Source organism: Coregonus clupeaformis, chromosome 11, assembly GCF_020615455.1.
Source record: "Coregonus clupeaformis isolate EN_2021a chromosome 11, ASM2061545v1, whole genome shotgun sequence".
Lineage (NCBI taxonomy): Eukaryota > Metazoa > Chordata > Actinopteri > Salmoniformes > Salmonidae > Coregonus > Coregonus clupeaformis.
Window position 1 is genome coordinate 4,099,353 of NC_059202.1, and position 26,939 is coordinate 4,126,291.

The following is a 26,939-nucleotide window of genomic DNA, read 5'->3' on the forward strand; positions in this document are numbered from 1 at the left end:
CGCCCTTCCAATGGTGTCACAGAACCGATGCCAACATGACCTCTTTGCCTGACGGATAGTTCTCCTCACCATGGCCTGGGCCTGCTTATACTGAATCAGATGTTGGAAGTTATGCGTCCTTTTCAGTACTCTAAATGCCCTGTTCCTAATCCTCACCATTGCCCCACATTCCTCCGTCCACCATGGGACTGCTTTTCTCCTCCTCCTCCCTGAACTCTTAGGTATAGCCTCAGTAGCTGCCCCCACTAACGCTGTTCTCCCCTAGTTATTCATACTATCTACATCCCCTCTCATATCCACCCGAGCCATCACCTGCTCACTCAGCTCCTGAAACTGATCCCACTTTGCCCTTCCAAACACCCACCTGCCTGCTCCATCCACTAACATTTCCTCCTCCCTCCGGCCTACTGTACATACAATGGGGTAATGATCACTCCCTACTGTCGACTCCTCCCATACCTCCCACTCACATATTCCTATCATCGCACTAGATACCAGAGTAAGGTCCAAGGCAGACTCTTTCCCTGTGGCTACATCAATCCTGGTCCCTTGGCCATCATTCAGGCACCCCAGATCTTTATTTTCTATCACATTTTCCATCACTTGGCCATTTCCATCCATCCCCCCCGTCCAGCACTTCCATTTCCAATATCTGACACGGATTACAGTAATTTACTACCACTAGCACCCCTCCTCTCAGCCACACCTCCACATACTCCTGTTCAATACCTTTGCCTATCATCTATATCCCCCTATATCTGAGTCCCTACGAACCACTACATATCCCTGTATGATAAACTCCACATTCGGTTTGAGCCATGTTTCCTGCACACAAATCACATCAGGCTTAGCTATCATATCAACAATGAACTGCTTGAATTCCTGCCCATTAGCCAACAGGCTTCGAGCATTCCATTGTAGTACTACCACCATAACTAAGATCCAGTAATACATGACTCCACCATCGGCTGATTGAGGTCATCTCCAACCTCTTCCCATGTCAACCCTGTCATACTCAAATGTCTCCCAGCAGCTTTCACTTAGTTTTATCCTCTCCGTTTTAGACTCTACTTTATCAGTGCTATTGATAGCTCCTGCTATGAACGTCACCAGCTTTCTCTTTTCTATGTATACCATATTGCTGCCCACCTGCCCCGTAATCCCCGGTCTAGATGCTCCTACCCTTCTCTCCCTTGAACCTGTATTTCCCTGGACCTGGACCACCCTCACTGCCTCAGCATATAACACCCTTCTCTCCTGGACTACCCTCACTGCCTTAGCATATGACACCCTTCTTTCCGCTCTCACTTGTTGCACCCCCACTGCCTTCTTCATAGCCTCACACCCACTATATGCCACACTATGAGCACCCCCACAGTTGCAGCACTTTGGTTGTACACCATCTCTACACTTCCCATACTCATGCTCTCCTCCACACCTGGCACACCTCTTTTTCTCTTTACAGACTGTTGCCACATGCCCAAACCTCTGGCATTTATAACATCTTAAAGGCTTTGGTACATAAGCACTCACATAATAACTAATATATCCTATTGTTACCTTATTTGGCAGTATCCGGTCCTTACAATGTAACAGAATAGAAACGCTATCTACCCTATCTCCACCCCTTGTTGCTTGCAATCTGTGTACATTCACTAGAATGCCTCCTCTCAAATGTTCCCTTACCTCTTTAGTGCTAACACTCACAAGCACTCTTGTTATCACCCCTGTACTCCACTGCTTCCCTGCTTGATCAGTCCAGCTGCTCAACTCCACCTTACACTTCCCTATTTGCTTCACCCCGATAGCTTTTTCCCTCTGAGCAATGTCCTTACAGCACACCAACAATCTCCCATCTCTTAACACTTTAGCATTAACAACTTCCCCAATCAACTCTTTTATCACAGCCGTCAACCTTATCGGACTCATCGCCCCAACTCCTGTCGTAGTAAATATTAAAATGTTATAGCTTGGTCTGACTAAAATCTTGTGCATGACCCATTTTAATGTTAGGAGCTTGTTTTCAATCAATGCTGTTCCTATGCAAGAACAATGGACAGAGCCAATATCTTCTCAAGGACAACACCCACGCCACAGGCCACAATCTGGTTGCTCCCCACGAGACTTTCCTTTGAAAACATACACACATTCACACACACATCTCCATGCATACGCACACTCATCCTCATGCCTCACGAGTTACACACACACACAAACTGCACTTTTTTTCTACTGGTCGGGTGCCTAGGGCAGAGGACTCTGCCGTGCACAAAATGGGGCTTCTACTCTGGACAGAGCAGACCCGCCTCCTACGCCTCCGGAACCAATCAAGGGACTAGAAGAAGGACCCCTTCCTTTGTGTTGCATTGTATAAAGTAATGCTGAAAACTGTTTTTGATCCCTTTTCAACTGTCTCCATAAGAGGCAACTGAATGGGTCCATGCATGTAGCTTGAGCAGTACCAGCTATCTCTGTGTTTAATAAACTGCCTTTTGCTTAAGCATATTTCTCTCTGTCTAGCGTCGTTGGTTTGTACTTCCTCTCCTTATGGTTTCACCAACACTCCCCCTTCCTCCCTAAACCTCAATCACTTTATGCTCCTCCTCACCTCCATGTTCCTCTCATGTCTTATCTTGCACTTCCTACCACCGAACTTCCACTAGCGTTGGAAGCTAGGTTGTTCTCCTCAAACTTCCTTTTCTGCCTCCTCTCTACCTCCGTAGACCTCTTGCTCCCCTTCATTCCCCTACTCCCTTTCTCTCCCGCTTTCTTTTTCTCTTTCTTACTCCCTCCTTTATTTGTACCACTATGTTCCATACTTGCTTCACTTTCCTCTCATCACTATCTCCTACCATCTCTGACCCATTCACAGCACGGCCGTGCCGAACCTCCGCCACACCGAGTAAAGTTTGTTTGTTTTTCCGGTACAATGTGCTGCCAACCAATAAGTCTGGACGCCTTCGCTAGTCACCACGCTGCTCCACGCGGGAAAAAGTCCGCATTTTTCTCCCTCTGCCTTGGTACGTCCTGCGTAACATCCGGAATTATGTTTTAGCACGGAGTCTCGATTCTTATAACATCTTTGTAAGCAATTTGTTTAGTATTTTTCTTAAATTATGCCACAAAAGTCGAATTAATTATCAAAATATAAAATCGGTTCTGTATTACGTGAGAAGATGCTTCACGTAGATGAATTCCAAAAAGGGAATAATTTTTCTCCGGCAAATCTTAGGCCAGCCTTTGAGCTGGGTCCTTGAACTGTAAACATTCGCTTTTTCAGTGTTTCTGAGACAACGAACTGTACAGATACTGGTACTCGTGTGCAGAATGGTAACGTGAGAGGGAAAACATGAAAAAACAACACAGAAAAATATTCATCCTGATAGTTTTTGTCTATGTGGTGTTTTCCTTGTATGCTGCATACAATGTATTTTTTAATACGAAGGTGATCACCCGTGTCCACAGAGTGGTGAAGAAAATCACAGCCGCAACCTCCGGTAAGCTAGCTAGCTAACGTTACTTAGCTGACAAAATAAACTCCCTGTCCATAGCTTTTGGGTCATGTCCAATGTTGTAAATGATCATATACAGTCAACACGTGAATACCCTGCGATGGTTATGGACAGGTCATCTGAATTGGCTATTTGAAGACCTCTAACTAGCTAGCTCCAATAAGTGTTATTGTACTGTTGTTCTGACGATTACAGCTGGTGGTGTTGTGGCTGCTTACATTGGGGATGAGGTGTGGAACCCTTGGGAGGATGAGCAGGCTGATGCGCTTTCTGCTCTGCACAAACAGAGGGGGGCTTTCAGACAATACCAGGAGCACATTGATAAGAACAGGCCCAAGAGATACAAAGTTCAAATCTGGGGGAAAGCTGCCATAGGTAATGCCTTTTTAGGGATCCTCTGTGATAAGTTGTACACTTTTGCTTTATCTCTTACATTTACATTTTAGTCATTTAGCAGACGCTCTTATCCAGAGCCACTTACAGTTAAGTGAGTGCATACATTTTTCATACTGTTGCTTGATGCTTCCTCTTACAGTGTTAAGCTACATTATGGTGAAAAAAAAACACCTTCTTATGGACATTGTCACTCTGAAGTAACTCTTCTCTTCTTTCAGGACTTTACCTTTGGGAACATATTTTAGAAGGTCCCCTCAACCCCACTGACATAACAGCACAGTGGAGAGAGGGGGAGATACAGGCAGGAAAGATAGATTTCAGGTAAGGCATCACAAATGAGACTTCTATCACAATATAAGATGCATATGATTTAGCTGATGTCAGCTATTCTGACAGCCCCCCACCCCACCCCACCCCACCCTCTTGCTCTATAGTTTCTACACAGGCCCAGCGGTGATCCAGGGCCACGTTCCTCTGGACACAGACAGTGTGGTTCTGGTGCTGAACGGCCGGGAGCAGCAGAAGATCTCCTACGCCACCCGATGGCTGCAGCATGTCCAGACCCTGATGCAGTTCCACGCTGTGAATCGTGTGGCTGTGGTGCTGCTGGGCAGCGAGCGCTGCACCAACGACTGGATCAGCCCCTACCTGAGGAGGCACGGGGGCTTTGTGGACCTGCTCTTCCTGGTCTATGACAGCCCCTGGGTCAACGACAAGGATGTCTTCCAGTGGCCCCTCGGAGTAGCCACGTAGGTCATCTGAGCCCGTATTCATAAAGTATCAGAGAAGGAGTGCTGATCTAGGATCAGTTTTATCTTTGAGATCATAATTATATGGACAGAGGACCTGATCTTAGATCAGCACTCCTACTCTGAAACAGTTTGTTAATACAGGCCCTGATTTAGTTTGAGGGTTTCTCTGAGTTTGTTTCTCATGTTTCAGAATTCTTCATTTCTTGTTTGTCTTTCTTCCCTCACCATATACTTTTCCCTTCTTTCACTCATGTTTCCATTGTAGGTTTCATAGTAGTCAATTTTAACACATAACGTATAGCATTGCACCAGAAAGGAGCATATTTTGAAAGTGGATCTGTATGCCCCGCTCTGTTCAGATACAGGCAGTTTCCTGTGGTCATGCCAAACTCCCAGATGGTGAGCTCCACAAGGCCCTTCCTCTGTAACTTCCTGGGAACTGTCTACAAGAACTCCTCGAGGGAAACACTCATGGGGATCTTGAAACAAACAGGACTGGACAAAGAGTGCATCACTACTGCCAGAGAGAAGTATTTCACTATGCTATGCTGTCACTGTCAAGCACTGTATCAATTCACGCTAATGGTTTTCAGTCCAATTTTTGCATCCTGTCTTTCTCAATGAGGTTTGGACCTCTAGTAGCTCACTTCACTGGAAATACTTTTGTTGGGAGGCCTTGTTTAATATCAATATCAATTGAGTCAACACACTCAAATAGCAGTTCAACCCTTTTTTGATCTTTACATTTAAAAATTCACGAAGAGCAAAGGGGAATTTACAAGTACTGTGTATATATTCACAACAGAAGCACAGTTTAAATACGTAATACATTAAAATTAACCCTCTGCTCACTAGACCATACTGTCCCTCCTCCTCTCCTGCATCAGGTGGCTTCCTCAGGAGACAGTGGAGAGTCTGAGACGGTACAAGACAGCCCTGGCCCAAAGCGAGCTCACCCTCTGCCCCGTGGGAATCAACACAGAGTGCTACCGCATCTACGAGGCCTGTGCCTACGGCTCTGTACCCGTGGTGGAGGACATTGTGACCCCAGGTGGGTGCTCTGCTGCACGCAGCTCCCCACTGCGTCTCCTCAAAGCTGCAGGAGCTCCCTTCATCTTTCTCAAAGACTGGAAGGAGCTTCCAGGCCTCCTGGAGAAGGAGAAGGGGATGACCCAGGAGGAGAGGACTGAGAGGAGGAGGACACTGCTGGAGTGGTATAGCAGCTTCCGCCAGCAGATGAAGGACAGGTTCACCGAGGTTTTAGAGGAGGCCTTCTTCAAAAACAGCTAAGTCTTTTTAAAGCTCAGAGGAAAACACAAAATGGCAAATAATTACGAGGTACAATGTGGATCTCATTGGCAGTGTGTTTGAGGGAGAAAAGCCACCTTTTTTTGGATTTATGTGGGGTTATGGCTCCATTTTGTAAAGTTACCACTGGTAGCTGACAACTTTCTCTCACACAAGATAATGTTCAAACAAAACATTTCTTTCAGTCTATGGGTGAATTATATTAGAGTGAGGTGGCTGTAAATCTTGTTGTTCTCCATATTTTATTTTACATAGTTCAAGATTTACATGTATTTAATTTGTATTTATGTTGTAACATAAAAGATTAGGGATTTCAGTTACTCTTGAACTACTTTCTGAATGCACACTCCAAAGCAACATTGTATTCGACCTTTCAGTAAGGCCCAGTTATTGTATTTTTACCAGAGGAGGCTGGTGGGTGGAGCTATAGGAGGACAGGCTCATTGTAATGGCTGGAATGGAATTAATGTACCCGTATCAAACACATTAAACATATGGAAACCACATGTTTGACGTTCCATTTATTCCATTCCATTACAAAAAGCCCGTCCTCCTATAGCTCCTCCCACCAGCCTCCTCTGATTTTTACCCATCTAGATATTTGTCGGCTGGATATCTCATTTTCCTTTACGTTTACCATAGACCTGTCCTTAAACTATGTAGGGCTTGTTATTGTGACAGGCGTAGGTCTATCGCCAATGCAATTGCAGTAAACCATATCCTGTGGTAAACGATAACCTCATGTTTTCATGCTGTTAATACATTAGAGCTTGACAAATTATTAACACTGTTCCTGTTGCATCTTGTTTTCTGTGAAATGTTGTAAACTGTTTGTTTTGCCATTAAAACGTGTAATTTGTTAAATTGTAAATGTTTGTTATTTTTGATGAGACTGGAGAGAAAATGAATCTGTACCATAACATGATCTCCAGCAGATGGAGCAATAGAGCCTCATTAATTTCAGTACACATTGCTTTGCTGAATATAAAGTACATTTTAGTCATTTAGCAGACGCTCTTATCCAGAGCGACTTACAGTTAGTGAGTGCATAAATTTTTCATACTGGCCCCCCATGGGAATCGAACCCACAACCCTGGCGTTGCAAGCGCCATGCTCTACCAATTGAGCTACAGGAGGCCTACAGTACCAGTCAAAAGTTTGGACACACCTACTCATTCAAGGGTTTTTCTTTATTTTTACTATTTTCTACATTGTAGAATAATAGTGAAGACATCAAAACTATGAAATAACATATGGAATCATGTAGTAACCAAGAAAGTGTTAAACAAATCAAAGTATTTTAGTTTCTTCAAAGTAGCCACCCTTTGCCTTGATGACAGCTTTGCACACTCTTGGCATTCTCTCAACCAACTTCATAAGGAATGCTTTTCCAACAGTCTTGAAGTTCCCACATATGCTGAGCACTTGTTGGCTGCTTTTCCTTCATGCTGCAGTCCAACTCATCCCAAACCATCTCAATTGGGTTGAGGTCGGGTGATTGTGGAGGCCAAGTCATCTGATGCAGCACTCCATCACTCTCCTTGGTGAAATAGCCCGTACACAGCCTGGAGGTGTGTTTTGGGTCATTGTCCTGTTGAAAAACAAATAATAGTCCCACTAAGCACAAACCAGATGGGATGGCATATCGCTGAAGAATGCTGTGGTAGCCATGCTGGTTAAGTGTGCCTTGAATTCTAAATAAATCAATGACAGTGTCACCAGCAAAGCACCATCACACCACCTGCTTCACGGTGGGAACCACACATGCGGAGATCATCCGTTCACCTACTCTGCATCTCAAAGACACAATGGTTGGAACCAAAAATCTCAAATTTGGACACAGACAGATTTCCACCGGTCTAATGTCCATTGCTCGTGTTTCTTGGCCCAAGCAAGTCTCTTCTTCTTATTGGTGTCCTTTAGTAGTGGTTTCTTTGCAGCAATTCGACCATGAAGGCCTGATTCACACAGTCTCCTCTGAACAGTTGATGTTGAGATGTGTCTGTTACTTGAACTCTGTGAAGCATTTATTTGGGCTGCAATCTGAGGTGCAGTTAACTCTAATGAACTTATCCTCTGCAGCAGAGGTAACTCTGGGTCTTCCATTCCTGTGGCGGTCCTCATGAGAGCCAATTTCATCATAACGCTTGAAGGTTTTTGCGACTGCACTTGAAGAAACTTTAAAAGTTCTTGAAATGTTTCGGATTGACTGACTTTCATGTCTTAAAGTAATGATGGACTTTTGTTTCTCTTTGCTTATTTGAGCTATTCTTGCCATATAATGGACTTGGTCTTTTACCAAATAGTGCTATCTTCTGTATACCACCCCTACCTTCTCAAAACAAATGTGTGGGCAGAACTGAAAAAGTGTGTGCGAGCAAGTAGGCCTACAAACCTGACTCAGTTTCACCAGCTCTGTCAGGAGGAATGGGCCAAAATTCACCCAACTTATTGTGGGAAGCTTGTGGAAGGCTACCCGAAACATTTGACCCAAGTTAAACAATTTAAAGGCAATGCTACCAAATACTAATTGAGTGTATGTAAACTTCTGACCCACTGGGAATGTGATGAAATAAATAAAAGCTGAAAGAAATAATTATCTCGACTATTATTCTGACATTTCACATTCTTAAAATAAAGTGGTGACCTAAGACAGGGAATTTTTACTAGGATTAAATGTCAGGAATTGTGAAAAACGGAGTGTAAATGTATCTGGCTAAGGTGTATGTAAACTTCCGACTTCAACTGTACATACCTGGGAAACTTCTAGCAGGGATTTCACTGATATTATCAGAATACATAATTGGCCATGGGCGCATTGGCCATCTGGCAATTCTAGCAAATGCCAGATGGGCTGGACACACAAAATTGACACACAAAAATATTTATTTAATTTAAAAATAATAATTAATTAAATGTGACATGGCCAGTGGCCCATGGGCCTGTTAAGGTATTTTAATTTTATACTAATCTATAATGAGCCTTTGGCTGATCATTGGACAACGACCGGCCCCCCTACCAAGATGGGCAGGCCCAGTTTAATGATAGGCTGAGCTGAGGTCACGCAAACTCACATTCAATGTGAAAATGCAAAATCAGCATAGAGACCTGCTCCGACTCTGTCATCAGTTAGACAGCCAAGATCATGGATCGTAAAAAATGGAAAGAATGCCTGTAAACATAGAAAGAGCACATTCTAAATTGCCCCCCGTGTAGCTCAGTTGGTAGAGCATGGCGCTTGCAACGCCAGGGTTGTGGGTTCGATTCCCACGGAGGGCCAGTATTAAAAAATGTATGCACTCACTAAAACTGTAAATCGCTCTGGATAAGAGCGTCTGCTAAAATGTAAATGTAAATGTCCTCTCACTCAAAACGTCCTATTTTTCAGATGGCTACAGCCATGACTTGGTCAAACAGTGTAGTGCATTATCCTCATGATTCCTGTAATGAAAGTGTGTGCCCTGCCCCTGTGTCTGTTTCGCTGGACCTGCTGCTGTAATGAGCGAGCCACTCTCCTCTCCCCCATGCGCTCGAGAGAAAAATGTTTCCTGATTGTATAACGTTTAAAAATGCAATTGCGGGAAAGACCTTCTCCTGGGGGCCTCCAAATCGTTAAGTCTGCCCCTGCTTCCAATGTTTACCAAAAACCAAAGGAAGCATCCAAAGAAAAGAACACCCTCAATTATGGGGGAGGTTTGATAATGCTGTGGGGTTGCTTTGCTGCCTCTGGTACTGGAAGCCTTGCACGGCCAGCTCTAGCCTTTTGGAGGCTCTAAGCAAGATTAAGTTGGTGGGGGCACCCCATTTCACAGTAAAACATTTTAGTGGCCCCCGTCTTGATGGTGGAGAGATTTTAATTTTAATTTTATTACATTTCCCATAATTCTACACCATTTGCCATGAGCGTAGATAAAATGTTGCAGTTTTTAAGCAACATTTCATACAATTCTACTTATTTTGACATGAGGCAGAGATAATTGTTGTTGCAGTTTTACAGTTAATTTCCTGCAATTCTACCCATATTGCGATGGGGTGGAGAAAATTGTGTCAGTTTTAAAGCTAATTTCATGCAATTCGACACATTTCGTAATTACTTATGCCATGTTAATATGATATCTGAGTGGGAATGATTAACAAAATCAATTGGGGCCCCCTGGGGGTCCGACCAAATCATGGGCTGGTGCCAGGTGTGAGGTGAGTTCGCAGTTCGCAGTGATGTGGGCTTGTGTGGATAAAATGCCAAGGCCGAATTCTTGCCCCAGTCCGCCCCTGTAATTGGCACTACTGGTTAGACAAAAATCATGTCAATCCATGTCTTGTTTCCGTTATGCCTCTTCGATCCCTCCCATTTCCACAGTGACTCTCCGGCAGCTGTGCTGCAGTCAGTCTTGTCTAGGAGAAACAACGAGGCAAATGGGAAGTGTGGGACCGGGGAAACTAGAGAGCACCAAAGGAAGTATAGGATTAAAGTCTACGTACTATAATTGGTACTCCGCGTGCAATAAAGCCTCGCGCCTTCTCTACCTGCATTGAAAATTGTATACTTTACTGCGTGGATGATCTGATTATCAAAGGTTATGCTGTTGCACCGACTCGACATCTTCGCTCTGCCTTCCGCGGCATAGCCAGCGGTTATCTGTGATTTCATTGATTGATATCAGGATTTCGTGTTGGCCTAGTCTTTTCCAGCAATAGTCTGCTCGTGTAGGAGAATGGACTGAACGTTTCTTGAAAAGCTGCTTTTTTTTGTTGACTAATAGTTTAACTTCCTAACTACTCTGAATCGACCTGAAAATGTCTAATACAAAGTTCAAAAAGGATAAAGAAATCATTGCTGATTACGAGAGTCAAGTTAAAGGTAAGTTTATTTATAATGTTGTATGAACATAATTTAGCCTACTTTTATTCTATCCCCATTATGAGGCTAACTTCTATTGAATGACAATAAACCAAATCCGTGTCCAAGGGCTAAACTCAGCCAGACCATTAGATGTAGTCCCCTGTAGTTCAGTTGGTAGAGCATGGCGCTTGCAACGCCAGGGTTGTGGGTTCGTTTCCCACGGGGGGCCAGTATGAAAATGTATGCGCTCACTAACTGTAAGTCGCTCTGGATAAGAGCATCTGCTAAATGACTAAAATGTAAATGTGTAAAAAATGTATGGGTCAATTGCGTACCGTAGTTTCAAAGTCTGAGCAATAATCATGCTATTGTACAGATTTTGCCATGAGGTTAAGAGAAAATGTTACTATTTTAAAGTTAATTTTCTGCAATTCTACACTCATTGCCATGGAGCAGAGTTTTATATCTTATCTCATGCTATTCTACACATTTTGCAATGAGGCTGAGTGAATTGTTTTTAAAGCAAATGTCCTGCTTTATACACATTTACCCATGAGGTTAAGAGAAAATGTTTTAGTTTTATACTTAATCTCATGCTATTCTACACATTTTGTAACGAGGCTGAGAGAAATTTGCATTTTTAAAGCAAATGTCCTGCTATTCTACAGCAGGAACAGTGCCATCTAGTGGGCACCCCCGCGCATCCCCCCCGGGCATCCCCCCCGGGCACCCCCCCATCCCCCAGATAATATATTAATCAGTGGAGGCTGATGGGAGGAGCTGTAGGATGACGGGCTCATTGTAATGGTTGGAATGGAATAAATGGAACGGTATCAAACAAATGGAAACCACATGTTTGGCCCTGTTCCTTTAATTCCATTCCAGCCATTACAACGAGCTCCTCCTCCTATAGCTCCTCCCACCAGCCTCCACTGATTCATATACTATCTGGGGGATGGGGGGTGCCCGGGGGATGGGGGGTGCTCGGGGGGGTGCCCACTAGATGGCACTGTTCCTGCTGCTGCTACCGCACCCTTTCATCCATTTTAATGGTCTCTTGTGTTTATTAAATGGATCACAACATTTTCTTTGCAACTTTGGGTAGAAATCCAATAGCTTTTGCTCATGATGAAAATGAATTGTGTGGTCAAGCCAGTCCTCCATGAAAGAATTTCAGTTTGACCTTCTCTTAGCAACTGAATGCTTTAACCCAACTCTCCTTGAATAGTCCATCAAATGGCAGCTCCCTGAGAGGGCTATCGGTATGGTGCAATTCCCATATGAAGAGTTTTACTACAAGTCCCAAACTTTTGATGGAGAACTTAGCTAGTGACTAAAATGTTGTGACAACCCTAATAAAATAATACAATTATAAACAATTGCATGGCAGTCATATGGCTTTCAATAAAATGATTTAAAAAACATCTCTATATGTAGTGTGAATAGTGACATTTACCATTGAACCCAACACCATTACCATTATAAAACACTATACAAGGTTTGCTTGGGACTTTTACCATTGAAGACCATTAGAGACCATAACATTGAAACCATTAGAACTGCTGTAGCCTAATGGTTTACTTGTTCACCAAGAATGGTCTAACTAATCCAGACCTTTTTTGAAGGGAATAAACCAAACACAGAGGGGCTGTTTTCTGGACACAAATTAAGCCTAAGAGCAGGACAAACTGAATGCTATGAAGTCCAAAAGTTATGGGCGGAGTTAGAAAGTTGGCTGTCAGAAGTATTACGATGTAAATTAACTTTTAATCCGTCTGTCTGCATATTTCAAGACATGGCATATGAGGGTGCAGTGAGATACCCGATGGGTTGGACGATACTTTTCTCGTCAATCATCCTGAAAAAACGTATACTTAAAAACTGGAAATCATCAAATCCTCCTTCATTAACACAATGGAAAGGTCAAATGCTTTATTATCTAAATGTTGAATGTGTGTGGGCAACGGAGAGAAATAAAGGCCATGTGGCGGAGAGTGATGCGGGCGCTGGAGATGGGTATGAGCAGGTGGGTCTGGGCAGGTGTGATGTCGTTAATGTTTGTGTATGTTTTGAATTGTTGCATTTTTTAAATCTTACCAAAACAAAAGGACAAACTGAATTGCTTTCCAAGAGGACTGGCTTGAATTGTGAGGATGACCACACCATTTATTTTCATCATGAGCAAAAGCTATTGGATTTCTACCCAAAGCTGCAAAGAAAATTTTGTGATCCATTTAATAAACACAAGAATCCAGCAAAATTGATATTAGGGTGTGGTGGCAGTAGCAGAAACAGCAGCATCTATTTATGGTAAATAATGCAAGCGACTTCAATGGCTAATTTCTCTGAACAGGGGAAAACATCACCAGATTCAAAGGGAATACATGACAAAAGATGAAGAAGCAATACTCCAAGCAGCAGCTCCATACTACTTCTCAGACATAGAGAACTGATACTGTATACTGGTTGTCAGGGTGGGATTGGTGTGGGAGGTCTGTGGATTTCTCATGTCTTACTCATTGTTAGGAAAAATTATGGTCCAAATTGGATGTTGTGTAATATATTTTTTGAAGATAATATGAATCCTATAAATTAAAATGGCCAATTTGGGTGCAGTCAATTAGCTTCATTTCTCAGTGATCAAATTATAGTTCATCAAAATAATGTTTCAGGAATGCTAATCTTATCTGTTTCTAACTACAGAAACTATTTCAGAACAATCTGAGATGGTGGGTGTCTATCCTCTTTCTTGTACTGTTTGAGGTGGAATGACTCGTATAGCTTAGTTGACTCGCTAAAGCTTTTGCCAGGCTTCAGTCACTGATGAGAGATCAAAAAGATGTTTGGGCCACGTAAAAAGAATTGAACAAACTCTGTTCTATTCTGGTTTAGTATCCAATATTATATACAAGTCTGACTGAATATTGAGTCAGATTGAAACCTATTCAGGTAGATTGAAAGATTAGCATTTGTCAGTCTGTATTCCCTGTTCCCTTTTATCCTCACTGTTCTCAAATGCTCGATCCCCTATTTTGGGTTCACTTGTTTTGCCTTCCTCATGTCAAATATACCATCATCGGTCACTGTCTGCAACACAGGTCAGTAAAAGTAGTCTAACCCAAATCTTATTTCAGGCGTAACCTAATCCTTCTTAACAGAAGGTACTGATTTTAAATAGCTCCACTTTGTCTTGGAGTGTTCTCGTCACCTCAAACTAGCCTGGGTCTACAAATAACAAACACTACCAATAAAACCTGGTGCTTATACATGGTTTATACAGGTGCTTCTCTTGATGCTTGGCTTGGTGACGTTTACATGTATTTCCCAACTTCTCCAGTCTCCTCCAAACCCCTGCAAACAGACCGAAGGCTTTTTCCCAGACAAAAGTGCACAGGAAAGAGGCAGTTGCTCCTGCTCTGTGGTAACCATGAGGACTTGGCCCCCAGCCAAGGAACTGCCGTTCTCCAGAGCTGTTGGGAGCTCTGAAATACCGCCTATTCACGTCTCCGTAGCAAACCTTCAATCCAGAAAGAGGGGTGGGGGGGAACGAGAGCGGGAGCAATGCCGCTTGAGGAGTTACCAGATTGTGTACGCTTGAGAAGCTCTCATTTGCGAGGAATGTGTGCAGTACCTTCACCTGTGATAACTAAGGCCCTTCAGCCTGTAATAGAAGGGTGATGCGCAGTCATAAGAGACACTGGGTGCGGGACCTTCCGTTTGTAATGCAAAGCGGTAATAATACACAGCTTACACAACTGAGAGAAACTGGAGCATTCCTCATGGGGAACGGCGGTCTGAGTAGAGCACACAGACAGACAACGTGTTACTCTATGGCCGATCAGCCTTGATCTGGCTGTTGGTTTTACAGTTGTGTTTGTAGATAAGCAATGTAGTTTACCACATATTACATTTTGAGAAATATTGAGTTTACCCCATTATTAGGTTAAGGGGAGGGTTCCATGATGGCATTGTCCAATTATTTGCGTACCTTGCTGTCCTCTTTGCATTGTAAATCTCTAACTTTTGTTTACTCAGTGTGATAAGTGTCTGTTTCAGATTATTTACGTTAGATGTGTTGTACAGTCGTCCTATATAGCCAGCCAGTTTGTCATGAATAGTGGTAGGAAGCACTAAAAGTAATATATGATTTCAGCGTCATTTGGAAATAAGGGAATGCACGTGATATCTCCCTTACACATTGGCCATAGACTAGTCTGTGTGATACAAGTGTGAAAGAGTGGCTATACTTGGAATCTTTTTTATATCTTAATATGTTAAGGGTAGATTGCCACGAGTCTCTACTCCTAGCCTCTTGATTTGTATACAAATTCCTTGGCTCTTTCATTCACCATAATCCTGACCCTTCACAGGAACGGTGTTTCACATTTTCATACTCAGCTAAAGCTGTCACTGTATCATTTGTTTAGGGCTGGGACGATACAAGTATCGCGATACTCGTTAGTATCACGGCAAGGAAACAACACGAAGCGGATTTAACTCCTTTAGGAAAACAGCCCTAATGTTGGAAACAAAAATAATTATGTTGCCATTCAGAGTAACATTTATTTATCTCCCAAGCTATAGTACACAATATTTTACATACAGCAGGTTTATGAAGGACCAAAGAGTTTGGTCTGTTTCGTGTTTTCATTTTTGCCATGGAAAAAATATCACAATACTGGTATTGTCCTGGCCCTACTAGGCTCCAACCGGCTCAAAATAAAGACATTTGGTGTCACAGAAATCAAGGTCATGAGTTATAATTGTAAAATAGGCTACTTACTAAAAACATAACATTCTCCATTCACTGTAAACACAAGGTTGTGAAATCCTTTTGGCACCCCAGTTTTGTAGCAGCTTTGACAAAAAACATTGATTTCAAAGTTTAACAAACCATATAACTCTATGCACAAGGACTGTTTTTAACAATTTACACTAAACATTTTACAGAAACACATTTACTGGAAGTACTGTACAGATGCAAAGTTTGGTAACAGAATTTCGGCAACATTTTCCTGTGTTTCTTATGTGTCCACGTTTTCCAAAGTCTGTTAAATATCTGCTCTGAATTAAGATTCAAAGATGTCTGCAGAAAGAATGGGGTGTCAGCTATGAAATGACACCTTGAGTCAAAAAACAATATTTTGGTTATTGAACTACTGTAAGTGAAGTGGTAACAGAATTTCATCATGGGTCCTTGATCTTTACTACACAGAAATGCATAATTATGGATATGAATGCCATTCTCTTCATGGTGATGTATCCTAAATAGGTACACAAATGTAGAAATATGCAATATCCTCCTTTGCATATTTGGGTATTTTTCTACATACTGGCTAATATTTTAATGAGCTCCGCCACCAAACAAGACCAAATTTGGTTGATCTGGACCAGACCAAATCTGAACCAATCATAGACGTCTATGTGTCACAAGTTTGGACAGCACAGTAGAGCTCAGTAGAGTACAGAACGGTAGAGTACAGTACATTATAGTGTACTCAACTCTAGTGTGCTCTACTGTGTACTGTACTGAACTCTATTCTGCTGTACATGACTGTACCGAACTAATACTCTACTTTTCTTTACTGTACTGTACTCTACTGCGCTCTACTGTATTGTGCTGTCCAAACTTGTGAAACATAGAGGTCTATGATTGGTTCAGATTTGGGCCGATGATGGATGTCTATGTTTGGGAAAAATGAAGGCCGGTCCAGACATCTGTGAACATTGAAAGCAAGGCTGGTCCGGACCGGACCAAAAAACGACATCTGTGGACGTTGAAATCAAGGCCAGGGCCAACTGACCAAATTTCAACTACTTTTCAACGTTCATGGACGTCCGGTATCGGTCGGTGTTCAGTGGGTGAGGATGTTGCTTACTGTAAATAGAGAGGGGGCTCATGGGTAGGTGTCAGTAAGAGCCAGGAGAGGTGACATGAATTGGAGAGGAGAGAGAAAGGAAGGGAGAGAGGGAGGGATTGTCCAGACTTTTCACATTCGCTTTGACCACCAGACAGAAATAGAAAGAAAACCGTTATCAGCTGCACACAACAGTATGCCAGTGGAAGGGAGGACAGTAGCAGTTGACCCAACTGTGGTTTGTGACTACTATGATTTCCCATTGTAGCCGATTCAAATCCAGAAATTCCATTTACTGATTTTTCTGAAATTCTGTTACCGGTTTGGTAACAGGATTTTGCATTTTAAACACTTAATAATTCATAAACAAACTTGATATCAGTAAATACACTAACTAATTGATAGGTCTACCTTTTAGGGAGAGAAATTGGGATTTTGGTAATGGAATAACAAGGCAATGTTTCTTACACTTACAGAAGGCAGGCATTTTTTTCTGAAACTATAAGTGTTGATATTAGTTGGCAGGGGTCTTTACTTCAACATTATTGTGTTTTGATGTATTTCTAATACCTTTTAAAGACTTTTTCTGTTAGAACATTTCTAACACCCCTTTTCCATCTGTTTGACAAATCATATCCTTTGCTTATTCCTAATGTTTAGGATGGAAAATTGTTGAAATATGTATATACAGTATGTCTTCATTTCTAAACTATATACTCTTAGCTTTAATTTGACACCCAATTTGACATGCTCCTATGAACTTCACATGTTGGTGCTCATGGGCCCTTTTACATGCGCATTTCTGAAGCCGGAGGCAAGTTTTGTACAGACATTGATTACTCAAGGAGCAAAACAACAAGCAACCCGAAAGGAAAGTCTGTTTGATGTGCTACTTCCCAGCCTCACTGCCTCTTTAAAAAAATAAATAATAATAAGGACTGGGCTGCTTTATTTGGACAAATAGTTGTCTAAGAGGACCCTTTTGTCCTCCAGTATCCTATCAACTAGCAGTCAAATGTTATCCATCTGACAGATATGCCTGACATCAACTCCAGTAATTCTACTTTACAAAGAAATATAAAGCATTTCCTACTCTCTACTGGCAACTTCTGTGAGCTTTATGGAGAAAAGCTAAGAGTGATTATTATTAAGTCAATAGTTTATCCTCGTATTTAATCCTCTGTAGTTCTTTGCTGTCTGGCTTTGGCAGTCACTCTTGGCTGGCTGGCAGTGTTTTCAATCAAAGCCTAATCTGTCATTCAACTGGCATTAATTTCTTAAGCGTCTTCCAGGAGCAGCTTTTTATTCTTCCCCACCAAATGGACATGAAAGGAAATGATTCATTGGCTATATTACTGGGAAGTCTGCAACTCTGAAATTAACATCAGATTTTAAACTTCATCAAGACATCCATGTGTTCTATTCACTGACTTAGGCCAATACACCATGTATTATTATGAAACATTGGATAGCTCATTATTTAAGCCAGGTGAGGGGTTTGTGTGAAATAGGACTTCATCTGTCATTCTGAACAGAGGACAACAACATTCCCCTGTTTGTTTTCTCTTGCCCCGAGAGGCCCCTCTTGTTGGTTTGATGTCTGGCGATGGCATTGCCGTCTGTTGTCCCGGGTCGTGACTCTGTCGGCCAGTCCCCACGAGCTGGTGACGGGTCCTGTCCTAAACCATCATAAAGGGTGCCTCTGTGGTCTGCCACACAGCCTTTGAAATGAGATGTTCGTCCCTCTGCATTGCTGATGAGAATGGCTGGGAGTGTTGTCCATATGTATGCATGCATGTTGATCTAGTTAAGATTTAAGAGAATGGATTTGTATTGGGGCAAAGGACGTTCATATTGTGTTTAGCTTGTCTACATACAGTAGATTCATCTTTTGTTTACTTGTGGTACTGGATTCATGTTTTGTTTACTTGAGCAAAAAGTGGCGTATGAGTATACTGGAAGAAAATAAATGGTGTATGTTCATGATTTAATGGCTCATAACAACTAAACACAAGTTGACTTCTAGTTCTATGAGTAATCAAAACATAGGCCCAGTACTCTGAATGGCTGGTGGGTGAGTCACAGAGACAGTAGTCTGTGATTCCAAATGTGTGGTGGTAATCCAGAGAGCCATGTACACTAAAGCTGCTTGCTCTTTATTTAGACATGATTCCCAGCTGTACCTGTGGCTCATCGCGCAGCTGAGTGCTGACACCACCATTTTGGATTGCCAAAACATTGAGACCTTCTCTTTACAATACATTACCAAATAGTCCTAATGAGGGAAGATACACAAACAAGCTACTCTTGGAAAGCTTGCTCAGAATGTTGAACGTATGGGGAGCTGTTGTTTTCTGTCTGCTCTGCCTACTAGTCTCCTAAAGTCTCAACTCTGGTTTAGGATATCCTGTTGGTCATTCATTTTTTTACTGTCTATACCAAATGACAAAAAAAGACTACGGTCAGGACTTTTTTCAAATGGCCAATCTGGGTGTACTTCCTAGTTGCCAGCTGTTTCCTACAGTATGTAATAGACTCAATGCCCTCCACATCATGTATCGGCTTTCCTATGATCACACAGCCGATTTTATGGCGGTGCCTCAGAGCATGTAAAACCATCACTTTCATTAGCAATATAGTCAGTCTAACTGTTCCCAGGAGGCTGCTGGGTGACACCAGTGAGCAGTTTATGGGCAGGCAGCTGTTTTTTCTCAGCATCTTCATTCTGGAACAGACTAAAAGGTATCATGTGCAAGGTTATGAGACACATTCTAACTCTGGTCTGTGTGATTGCATTCTGGTTGAGGTGGCAGACAATGGTGCGAGATTAAATGGCTTGTGCATTGTCATGCTCTGTTGACGCGATGATCACCTTTTATCCTCTCTTGGTAAACATCATAATAGGTGTATGAAGTGTGAGTTAAGCTGTCAGCGTCGCCCCCTTATTTGGGGTGACATCTCATCTTCTCGTTAACTCTCTGGTCGCATGGCTCAGTGCTGCTGACTCCTGGGTGTAGCTAATTATAATGGAGATGTGTTAATGAACACAGTCCCCCCATGCTATGCAGGGGTGAATGGCGACATGTCATTGTCATTGACAATGATCGGAAATACAGTAATGAAATGCAAGTTGGTTTTTAATCTCCCTCCTCCATTCTCAAAATTAGAAATTATTGATGAACTCCATTGTTTTATATTCTTTTGGACTTGATTAGTACAATACAGACATTGCCTCATTAACTTCCATACAGGCCAAGGCATGAATCTTCATCGGATCCAAATCACTACATATTGGCATCCCCAAAGAGTCAAGTCCTCAGTGTCAGCTGAGTTTCTAACAGAGTAACAGGGAATCTGTTAACAGTGCTCAACCCCTACTCCTGTTAAGCTCACGAATGCCTCAGGGAACAGGGGTGTTAATAAAGATTGGGCTTCAGAGAAGCTAATGTATTTCGCACACTTTCTATAGCATGTTGTCTTTTAAAAGCACCACACACATCCATTCACACATACACCTACCATCTGTTTTCCACAGCCCCCTCCGCTTTGTGCCGAGGTTTGCAGCCTTGCGAGTGTGCCTTGCTGTCTTCACCGCTGGAGGTGTGGAGATGGGTGTGGGCGGTAGGTGATTGACAGCACCATCTGTGGGCACTCACCCTTGATGCCATTTAATAAACTAAACTGAGCACAAACACAAGCCCCCCCCGCTGTGCTTTTCACTCAGGCCACAAAAGCCATCGGGACAACAGTGCAGCCCCCTCCCATGCCAGGCCCCATCCCAAAGCCAAACAGTAAGGGATCAAATCAAATGTTATTTGTCACATTTTATTTGTCACATGCGCCGAATACAACAGGTGTAGACCTTAGAGTGAAATGCTTACTTACAAGCCCTTAACCCACAATGCAGTTTTAAGAAAAATAATTAAAGAGCAGCAGTAAAATAACAGTAGCGAGGCTATATACAGGGGGTACCGGTACAGAGTCAATGTGCGGGGGCACAGGTTAGTTGAGGTAATTGAAGTAATATGTACATGTAGGTATAGTTAAAGTGACTATGCATAAATAATAAACAGAGTGGCAGCAGCATAAAAAGAGGGTGTGGCATTAGCTGTTCAGGAGTCTTATGGCTTGGGGGTAGAAGCTGTTAAGAAGCCTTTTGGACCTAGACTTGGCACTCCGGTACTGCTTGCCGTGCGGTAGCAGAGAGAACAGTCTATGACTAGGGTGGCTGGAGTCTTTGACAATTTTTAGGGCCTTCCTCTGACACCGCCTTGTATAGAGGTCCTTGATGGCAGGAGGCTTGGCCCCAGTGATGTACTGGGCCGTACGCACTACCCTCTGTAGTGCCTTGCGGTTGGAGGCCGAGCAGTTGCCATACCAGGCGGTCTCAGACACACCAATGGCATTTACTGGCCGAGAGTACTTAGCACCTCTGAATGTAATTTGCGAACCGAGTGCGCACCTATTTTACATGTAGAATCACATAAAATGCCGGCAGTCAGACATCCACAGCGGGTGGTCCCTAAAACACAGCGTGTTGAACGATCGGCATACGAAACGCTAGATCCATATTCGGTGTGACGTGTGCGAGCCTTAAGACATTCAAGTGGCACTGTTGTAGGGGGAACAGATGAATGAAAAGGAGCCCAGGCTATTGTCATGTGCTGTAACTGACACTGGTTAATTGAATTCCGTTCTACTCCATAACCCTGCAAATGCAAGCCACATTATATATGCACTACACTTCTCTTACCCCCCAGCCCCTCTCTGCTTGTGGTGTTAGTCATGGAGTGGGATCTCTGGGTGGGACTGTAGAGCCCGGTAATGAGCTGGATGGGAATCAGGATATAGCTGTGTGGAGCTGCACTGCATCAGTGCTGATATGAGATATGCGGTGTTAATGAAATTGGATCACACTGTGGATCGAGGCTGCTGGGATTTCACCTACCCTGCCTGGCAGCCAATCCATTCCTTTGAACCTCCTGAGAGGACCAACAGATGGACGGACAGACAGGTAGACAGACCCCTAAGCCTGTCCATTGGGAGAGGCTGCTGCTCAGTAGGGCTGAGTTAGTTATACATCTTTGGGAAGGATTGGCAAATGGACATACAGTGCATTCGGAAAGTATTCAGACCTCTTCACTTTTTCAAAATGTTACGTTACAGCCTTATTTTAAAATGGATTAAATCATTTTTTCCCCTCATTAATCTACACACAATACCCCATAATGACAAAGCAAAAACTGGTTTTTAGAATGTTTTGCAAATGTATAAAAAATGAACAACTATCACAGTTACATAAGTATTCAGACCCTGTACTCAGTACTTTGTTGAAGCACCTTTGGCAGCGCTTAAATCGTCGTTGTCTTGGGTATGACGTTACAAGCTTGGCACACCTGTATTTGGGGAGTTTCTCCCATTCTCCTCTGCAGATCCTCTCAAGCTCTGTCAGGTTGGATGCACATCTATTTTCAGGTCTCTCCAGAGATGTTAGATAGGGTTCAAATCCGGGCTCTGGCTGGGCCACTCAAGGACATTCAGAGACTTGTCCCAAAGCCACTCCTGCATTGTATTGGCTATGTGCTTAGGGTCATTGTCCTGTTGGAAGGTGAACCTTCGCCCCAGTCTGAGGTCCTGAGCACTCTGGAGCAGGTTTTCATCAAGGATCTCTCTTTACTTTGCGCTGTTCATCTTTCCCTCGATGCTGACTAGTCTCCCAGTCCCTGCCGTTGAAAAACACCCCCACAGCATGATGCTGCCACCACCATGCTTCACTGTAGGGATGGAATTGGCCAGGTGATGAGCGGTGCCTGTTTTCCTCCAGATGTGACGCTTGGCATTCAGACCAAAGAGTTCAATCTTGGTTTCATCAGACCAGAGAATCTAGTTTCTCATGGTCTGAGAGTCCTTTAGCTGTCATGTGCCTTTTTTACTGAGGAGTGGCTTTCGTCTGGCCACTCTACCATGAAGGCCTGATTGGTGGAGTGCTGGAGAGATGGTTGTCCTTCTGGAAGGTTCTCCCATCTCCACAGAGGAACTCTGGAGCTCTGTCAGAGTGACCATCAGGTTCTTGGTCACCTCTCTGACCAAGGCCCTTCTCCCCCGATTGCTCAGGAAGAGTCATGGTGGTTCTAAACTTCTTCCATTTAAGAATGATGGAGGGCACTGTGTTCTTGGGGACCTTCAATGCTGCAGAATTTTTTGGTACCCTTCCTCAGATCTGTGCCTCGACACAATCCTGTCTCGGATCTCTACGGACAATGCCTTCGACCTCATGGCTTAATTTTTGCTCTGACATGCACCGTATACTGTGGGACCTTTATATAGACAGGTGTGTGCCTTTCCAAATCATGTCCAATCAATTGAATTTACCATAGGTGGACTCCAATTAAGATGTAGAAACATCTCAAGGATGGTCAATGGAAACAGGATGCACCTGAGCTCAATTTCGAGTATCATAGCAAAGGGTCTAAGTACTTATGTAAATAAGGTATCTCTTTTTAATTTTAATACATTTACAAAAAAATCTAAAAACCTGTTTTCACTTTGTCATTATGGGGTATTGTGTGTAGATTGAGGCAAATGTTTAATTTAATCAATTTTAGAATAAGGCTGTAACGTAACAAAATGTGGAAAAAGTGAAGGGGTCTGAATACTTTCCGAATGCACTGTACATACACACCAACAGCCTGTCCAGGGTGGGCTTCCACTGATTTTTCTACTCAGTTATGAAGGTAGCAACCCTTTCATTAAAGCCACTCTTTAACTGCTCGCCTAGTATGAGTGTCTTTACATCCTCAGGATTCTTGAGATTTTGAGAACCACACCACCAATCAAAAATACATGCTTCCCTTGGGGGGTGGACCGGTGTATGTGACAATACATCTACACTGTGTATACAAAACATTAAGAACACCTGCTCTTTCCATGTCATAGACTGACCATGTGAATTAAATCAAATTGTATTTCTCACATACACATGTTTAGCAGATGTTATTGCGGGTGTAGCGAAATGCTTGTGCTTCTAGCTCCGACAGTGCAGTAATATCTAACAATTTCACCACATATACCCAATACACACAAATCTAAGTAAGGAATGGAATTAAGAATATATACATATATGGACGAGCAATGACAGAGCGGCATGAACTAAGATACAGTAGAAAGGTAACATGATGACCCTGTACTGAAACCACTTCCTTACCAAGACATGTAAACTATTGAGTCATGAAGTCATCCCATCCATTATTGATGCGTTCAGAGAAGAGACTCTTAAGTGGATGTGTCACAGCGATGATATGATGATGATGAGGCCTTCTTATTGACAAATGGGGTTTGTTCAGCCACAAATTGGGGAAACTAATGTCCCTCTTTCCACTTCAGTGTCTAACCAAACTTTGTCCTTACTGTCATATGTTACTGATGTACCGTGTTATCCATGGTATTATGGAAGGATCAGTATGTAACACTCATTCATGTGGCTTTATGTCTGTTGTGGCTGTTATCTCTTCCACTGAATACATCCATCCCAAAGCTAAGCTTACGTGCTCTGGTTTTGTGTGTTCCCAAGCGGCATGGCCTCCCTGGCTGCGTCCCAATGCTCTCCCTATGCTTTTTATAGTGCCCCGGGCCCTGGTCAAAAGTAGTGCACTATATAGGGAATATGGTGCTATTTAGGATGCAACCCATCTCTGCTGTTCCTACTTCCCACAGCTTCACCTGGCGTTCTTCCCAACCTGCCTCACTATATAGTTCAGAAGCAAATGAATGCAATTTGAAGCAATCCAATGTTTGGCAGATGGAGCAGTCTTTGTGCTGTCAAGCCATGTCTGCCTCCTTCATCAAATAGGCGGTCGGTCATATTTCCTGGAGTTGACAAAGACAGCTAAGTAACAATAGATTTGTTTAGTTGTTAAACAGTATGCATCCACTGTAGTTGTTCTATTTTTAGTTATACGGTATGTGATTTTCCACCTCATGGTCAACTTAGTTAGTGGTTGTAGTGCTATGTTCTATGGGATTAGGGTATAAATGCTCCTCTTAATGTCTGAAGTCGTTAAAACGATTACCCATCTTAATATTCTTCTAGTGATGCTAGTCAATTGTGGCTGCCATTTACTACTTTCTTCTACCTTGACCTCTTGACCTGCGTTAAGGAGGCTTTGAGCCGACTGCTACCCAAATCAATAGCTAAAGGCCACCCCTTCAGCTAGGCAGCCTCAAACAGACGTCCGGGACCATGATGAAGAGGAGACGAGAGGGGGGAGCTGCTCTTTAAAACACAACGGTCAATAAAATGTCAGCCAGAGGCCTCCTCTCCTTTGTATCCTCTAAGCCTGATTGAATTAGAGCTGGGAGCCAAAAGGAGCTACCCTCTGTCCTTTACTTATGTACAAATTCAATGCTGTTTCACGATTGTGGACACTCTTAAAATGTCTCCACTGGTTTATGTGGCTACTGCCACCTCTTTCTTTACCTCTGTCCCCAATCTGGGAGAAGTAGTGCCGGAAAGAGGGAAGAGTAGTTTCCCATGGTCTTCCATGGCTTATCACTCACACAATAAAGGGTCTTTGTAGGCAGCAGGAGACTGAGGAGAGGGCCTGGGCCTGTCTGGAGGAGGGCTGTCTGTTTGATCCGGGAGCCACAGGCTGGTCTTGTGAGCGCGGGCCGTCCTGAACTCCCCTGGACCCTCCCTGGAGGAGGAAACTTGAGACATGGGTTCGGTTCCAACCACGGATGTTCTTTGAGAAAGAAAGGCCCATTGAGGAGATAGAGATCTGTGCGCCATATTCCTCCTTGTGTGCCTGCTGCCAGCGGTCACACATGGAGAAGTGGTTAAAAAGGCGCGGTCCTCCTTTGGTCTTCACTGTGTTTAATGCAAAACCTCTGTTCTGTTCTGTCCTTGGCTCTGCCAGCAGTCTATTTTAGGGCTTCTCGGAGAGCATTTGTCCTCTGTCTGAAATTAGGTTCCTATGATAACTACTGAAGAAATTATACATTTGTCGAAAGCCAAAGGGGTCATAATGCTAAGGTCATTGGGCATAAATGCGCTTAGATATCAGTGTAATGACCCCTCTGGCTTTCCATACATGTGTTATGATATTTATTAGAGACTGCACTATTCAGACTGTTTCCCATAATGGGTGTACCATATCTCTTATGGGATGCCCAACCTGAAAGCTTGGTTTCTACTGTATCACCCGGTAGCCTGGGGCATACAGACAGAAAAAAAGATATGTAAAAGATCCCCACTGAGTCACCACCTCTGCTGCAGGAAATGCTGAGTTAGACAGGCACCCACACATTTTTTTTTCTCCTTCTCTCTGATTCAGATTGCTTTATTGAAATACAATTTGTAGATATTGCCAAAGCAGTGTAGTGGTACAGCATTTCAGTAAATACAGTACAATACAATGAGGATAATGAAATACAGTTAATTTCTCTGTTTCTCACTACTCACTGACTCGCGCGCATACACACACAGTCTGCGCTAGGGCCATCTCGTTCACCAGTTGTGCATCTTGAAAGCATAGAGGCCTGACAGGTCAAGTAAAGGGGCTTAGCAAAGAGAAACATGACACAATGGCCCCCCGTTTTATCCCCTTTGTCCACTTCCTTCCCCCCTCTGTCCAGTGCACACTGACCCCCTGATCCTCGGCCCTCCTCCTGTCCCATGTGGCTGCCTTGTAGTGTGGAGCCTCCGGCCCTGACAGCTATGGCTGCAGGAGGACCCATGGCCATGCAACTGAATTATTCACCCTCTTCTTCACCTTGACATCAGGTTAGGTCAGGTTTCCCAAACTTTTTCACTCAGGCCCTCCTTCCAGCAATGGGGAAAATTCTGCGCCCCCCCACGCACACTCCATGTCTATTTCTATGGGCACAAGCACTGTTCATCACACAAACTGTTCACACCCCTTTTGTTGGAGGAGAGAACATTTTGTAGGTTTAAAGCTTATTTCCTGCAATTCTATTTTGTCTTATGTGTGTTCATGTGATATTTGAGTGACTACACACAGCAAGTCAGGCCACCATCGAATGAGGATTGGAGCAGGTGATGCAATGCAGGGGTATGTTTTATTTGGTAATGTGTGATTGCAAATCTTTGGGGGGGTTCTTCGTTTTTTGGGTTACAATGAAATGGAGCATAGTGCGAGTCTCTGTAGGCCTAGGCAGCTCATTTTTATAACGGTTGAGTCTGGAGGGGCACTAGCAGCACGCAGCAATCCAAAGTTAGTCTGAGTTCAGGTTGGTCTGGAAATAGACTGTGCCT

General features: G+C 43.2%; 2 protein-coding genes across 3 annotated transcripts in view; both read left to right on the forward strand.

Moving 5' to 3' along the window:
* The first annotated feature begins 2,974 nt into the window (after window positions 1-2,974).
* rxylt1 (ribitol xylosyltransferase 1) lies at window positions 2,975-6,438 on the forward strand. Its single transcript, XM_041890631.2, has 6 exons — window positions 2,975-3,497; window positions 3,708-3,887; window positions 4,127-4,229; window positions 4,343-4,657; window positions 5,020-5,190; window positions 5,548-6,438. The coding sequence occupies exons 1-6, from the start codon at window positions 3,350-3,352 to the stop codon at window positions 5,948-5,950; spliced, it is 1,320 nt and encodes a 439-aa protein (XP_041746565.1). The 5' UTR covers window positions 2,975-3,349; the 3' UTR covers window positions 5,951-6,438.
* Window positions 6,439-10,373: 3,935 nt separating this feature from the next.
* The window catches only part of LOC121576977 (SLIT-ROBO Rho GTPase-activating protein 1-like), a 150,487-nt gene continuing 133,921 nt past the window's right edge, over window positions 10,374-26,939 (forward strand). For both annotated transcript variants that reach the window (XM_041890626.2, XM_041890627.2), the window contains exon 1: window positions 10,374-10,826. In XM_041890626.2, the coding sequence (XP_041746560.1) occupies window positions 10,763-10,826 (64 nt within the window). In that variant the 5' untranslated portion in view covers window positions 10,374-10,762. The remainder of the gene's footprint in view (window positions 10,827-26,939) is intronic.

Coding starts and splice junctions, on each gene's coding strand:
- rxylt1 (XM_041890631.2), top strand. CDS start 3,350: ATGAAAAAACAACACAGAAAAATATTCATCCTGATAGTTTTTGTCTAT. Junction 3,888..4,126: donor CTGGGGGAAAGCTGCCATAG/GTAATGCCTTTT, acceptor CTCTTCTTTCAG/GACTTTACCTTTGGGAACAT. Junction 4,230..4,342: donor GCAGGAAAGATAGATTTCAG/GTAAGGCATCAC, acceptor CTTGCTCTATAG/TTTCTACACAGGCCCAGCGG.